Below are 4739 nucleotides of genomic sequence, written 5' to 3' on the forward strand. Positions count from 1 at the left end.
GGGGGGTATTTTCTGTTATTAAATTTCATGCAGAACTTTGTTTGGAGACCGTGATTAGGCTTATTTACTTCATATCATAGTCTAGCAACTCTATTTCTACGAGAAAGAAACGTGTTTTTTAAAGTCCATATCCTAATCAAGACGCTTGAAAGGCGTTGTTCTATCTCTTATACTTGAGTCACGGTGCCCATGTTTCCCTCAATTTCAGACAATATAAATGGTTAAAAGTCAACTTGATCACCACCCCCCCCCCCCACACACACACACCCTTTTTTCAACGTACTTACCTACGACGCATACTCGGAGTTAACACTCTCCCGAGGGCCATTTGTGGGTGGCCGTTACGCCATCCGCTAAACAATGTTGTGTGGTATTCACTTGTTGCGTCTCTGTTCAGTGTTCAATCGTCTCGTCTGTCACAGCGTTTGTGAGTGTCGCTCAGTGTGTCCTGTTGCTGTGCTGTGTCCAGTGTCTATTCATCCGTGTATCATCGCCAGTCGCTATCTTCAACTTGAACGAGTTGTATGTTTTTTGGTTAGTAAACCGAGCTGTCAAGTATGGCTCGTTTGCATTGATTTAGGAATGGTTTTAATTAAATTTAACAAGGTGTGTGTGTGTGTGTGTGTGTGTGTGTGTGTGTGTGTGTGTGTGTGTGTTTGTGGAAGGAGGTGTGGGGGGAGATGGGCGAGAAATAAGTGTGTGTGGGGGAGGGGGAGGGGGAATTCCATGGTGCCATGCGCGTAAAACACTTTAAAATTATTATAGCAATGAGGATTGGGGCGGGGGTAGGAGGTGGGAGGTGGGAGAGAGGGTGTTGAATTAGATTGTCCAGAAATTATTGTTACGAGTTTGTTCTGAAGTATAACATAGCTCCCTTCTTTGTTGCTTTTTGTGTTGTCCATTTTTAGATAAAGAATAGCAGTCGCCTCTCTATTAACTTTGCAGTTCTGAAATCTGAAATAAATCACATCGTACGAAAAGAAGCACAGCAGATCAGTTGTAATATTTAGAGCTTTAATTTAGGAGAGAAGTTTGTGTCAGGTGAGCTGCAGAACTAACATCTTAAAGAATTTAAGTATTAAAAAGCAAGCTACCATGGCCTAGAGCTATGCTGTTCTAAAAGTTTTGTTCGTTACGAATTTTTTTCTGCCGTACCAAACTTGAACTTACTCGTGAAGGAATATTATACTAATCCTACAACTGGTATCTTTTTGTATAATAATATTTTGATATTTATTTTCTTTTACTTTTCACATGGCCAATGGACAACCTCACGTGGCCTCTTTCTGCTGACTGCCATCGCCCGGAATTTGACAATGACAGAAAGACTCGTCCTCAGCTAAGCTCATGCCGCTGGTCACCGACCAGGGAGCAGTCAATGGCCAGGTTCCTGACCACGGATCCACCAAGAATGAGTACCCTGGACCACCTCAAGCCGTCTGCAGCATAGAACGAGAGTCAGCGATCGACTTGGCTAGGGAGGCCGAGATTGCCAACTCAGAAATGGACAAAAGGGAGAACCAGAAGTTGAGTATTAAGGATTTGATTTCTGATTCTGAGGATGAAAAACGTCGTCTAGTCACAAACTCGCCGCCTCTCGTTTCATCATTAATGTCTGCAGCACCATCTTTGTTGTCAGGGTTAAATGGAAGCAACAGAAATGGCGTAGGACCAATAGAGGAAACGATACCAAGACATGAGGGTGTCAACGATTCGTTCATATCACCCACACCGAGTACCACACAAACGAAAGAGGGCGTGGTGACCAAAATGTATCCTTATTGGTCGTGGGCACCGTGTTTTGACTGCGGCTGGACACGCCCACCTCGCTGTCACCACTGTCCAGTATGCAAAAGCTGTGTCCTCAAGAGAGACCACCATTGCTTTTTTGCTGGCGCGTGTGTCGGCTACAGAAATCATCGCTTCTTCTTCGTATTTCTCATCTGGGCATGGCTTGGTGCAGTGTACGCTACATTCCACGGATTCCCCTACATCAGTATTTACCTCTGGAACGAGATGTCCTGGGTCGACGTCGTTTTCCCAGTGTCTATCGTCAGGTATCTCCTCGGATACGTCTCCTTCCAGGTCGCTCTTTCTGTCACCACTCTCTCCTCCCTCGTATACTTCGACGCCCTCACGACTATGTTCATCTACGCCCATTGCTGCCTCATCTCATGGGGTCTCACGACGTTTGAGAAAACTTTCGTCAGACGCTCAGTTGAGATTAAGGACACGAGGACACTAAATCAGAAAATCCGTGCCGTGTTCGGACAACGCTGGATCATGGGATTTTTTCTGCCCACAAACTTTTTGTACGAGCCAGAGGAGGATCCAATAGAGTGGCCAGACATCCGAGTCTTTAAGCATTGATTATGTTGAAAGAAATGTTTTATAGTAGGGGTTGAAGATAATTTTAAAAACTCATTCTATCATATTAATTTTACTAAGGGTAAAAAGAACCACTTTGGGACGATAACAGCTATTTAGTACACATTATGTACAGGGGAAATGACAAAAAAAAGACTAGATCTAGATCTACCAGATGAAAGAAAAGAGGAAACACATTTTTTTAGAGGAATCTCCAACTATGGTGCAGTTTTACCGTTCACTTTAAAGCTCAAAAGCATAACGGGTTTATATTATGTAAGTTTTTGTTATGTTTTCTTGACAATTAATTAACGACTGACTGAACCAGGATATGTATATTATGATAAAAGTTATATCGATGTCTGATTGATTTGGATTGTCAACCCTCAGTACACGGGCGCTGGTCTTAGTAAACACCCCTCAGACCTTTGCCATTACTTTCACGCGTGCCTCAACCACAAGTGGTCTTGTTTGATGAAGCTTTAATTCATATTTTCACATAATAGGGTTATTTAAGAGGGTGCAATATCCGAATTCATTGTCCATCTCTGAGAAATACAAGGCCAACCGGGGAGAGGACCATTAACTCACGAGGGCGCTCATTCTGGTCTTTCGAAAGCTTGAAAACGTGCCACAGTGAAGTACAAAAAGAAAGTATACTTTTCAGTTTTGTTTTCTTTTTCTGAAACTTTAAAAAGGCTGGCAACTAGATCTACGTGCATACTGTGAAATGCTCGGGTTCGTGCTTGTGGATGAAAGTTTGAAATGATGTTGTGCCAAAACTTTAACTTCGGACATTATTATGTGTACGCTACGTCGGTAAAGATTTGACTCCCCAAACAACATAGTTAAAAATGAAGTTGGCGTGGTCGCCACTACGAGGACTTGAAGTCTAAAACATCACCAAGGCATGGGTAGCTTTTACAAGTTATTAATGGTTATTTGGACTTGGGTCTGGGAGGTCTGCATCAAAATTCAGCGTAATAATACTGACTGACATATTAGAATTCCCCTCGCAGGGTAAATATCTTGGAATTTTCAGTCAAGAACTTGGGTGCAGGGTCTTGGTGGCTCAAACGACCAGGGCTCGCTCGAAGGGCTAAAATCATACTGGCAGAGGTTGTGTTAACGAAAGCGTCATTAACGAAGTGAGGAGAGACTGAAAAGTGTGATAAATAGAACAGACAATATTATTATCACGTTTCCCAGTTATCGAGTCGCATTTAACTCAGTGTCATGAATAATGTCAAGCAGTGTCGGTGACACAGTATCTGGTGGGTGGTAACATGAGTGTGTTCTTTTGTATGACATGTCAGTCTTGGACAGAAAAACATGGCGCTGCAGAGTGAGTACTTGTAGGCCTAATGGTAGATAGGTGTGGTCTGTATTACGATATTAATGATATTGTGTAATGTGTGCTGCTGCTGATTTGATGTCTAGATCTGTTCATGTGTGATTTCTACTTGCCATTGTTACCCAAGCTTCACTCCTGGGAGCAATAAAAGTCATATTAATTTTGTCTCTTTTGTTACTTATACTTCGTAAGTGACAGAGTGACAGTGTGAGAGAGTGAGGGAAAGAGAGAGAGAGAGAGAGAGAGAGAGAGAGAGAGAGAGAGAGAGAGAGAGAGAGAGATAGATCTCTGTAACTGCCACAGGTAGCAAGCACACTTAAACAAACGTACAGCTTTCGTATACACGCAGAATGCTCTATTTCTATCCGAGCACATTGCTATCGGCGCATGGCCAGAACATTCACACACTGGTTCAGAATGTTTGCCTATTTACTCGTTCGTGTTTGCGTATTTTCTCAAAGGAAGCCGCGGACAGCTCTCCACCTGAGGGGTTTCTTGAGTTTAATATGAAGCAGCAATCACAGGCAAGAGGTCTGTTTTATTTCCTGAATGTCTTCAGAACAACCCCCTCCCCCACAGCCCTAAAAATGGGAATAAACGCACCAGTGAGCTGATTGTTTACCTGCTACAGACAGCACCTGCTCCCCCCCCCCAATCGTGTCCGTTTGTGGACGTGACGACAGCATTATTCAACTATAATTGGCTTCGTCTCAATCGTCGTTTATGCCACCAGTTACAGTCAGTGCCTGCAGTATTAACAATTTATGCTGTAGATATTGATTAAGGTCCATCCCCATGTTGTTTTAATTTAACATGAACGCAAAACGTTTAGTATTTCAGAGAAGTAAGTTACAGCTAAAAACTGTATAATTCAAATCAATTATAATATATCAAGGCATGAATCAGCAGTGCGTGACTTGACCAATTAAAAAAACAACAACCCCTACCTGTAAACGCAAGTACTGAGGCACCCGTTCACAAAATACTACCAAAACAGATCTAAATAAAATTCCCCCCC

At 42.7% G+C, this 4739-nt stretch overlaps 1 protein-coding gene across 1 annotated transcript in view; it reads left to right on the plus strand.

Moving 5' to 3' along the window:
* The window catches only part of LOC106012476, a gene marked incomplete in the record, with an annotated part of 8814 nt that extends 4928 nt beyond the window's left edge, over positions 1-3886 (plus strand). Inside the window, 1 exon segment of the mRNA XM_013085538.2 lies at positions 1331-3886. Within this exon segment, the coding sequence (XP_012940992.1) occupies positions 1331-2370 (1040 nt within the window).
* Between the last annotated feature and the right edge of the window lie 853 nt (positions 3887-4739).

The sequence above is a fragment of the Aplysia californica genome, unplaced genomic scaffold (genome assembly GCF_000002075.1).
Source record: "Aplysia californica isolate F4 #8 unplaced genomic scaffold, AplCal3.0 scaffold00384, whole genome shotgun sequence".
NCBI classification, from domain to species: Eukaryota; Metazoa; Mollusca; class Gastropoda; order Aplysiida; family Aplysiidae; genus Aplysia; species Aplysia californica.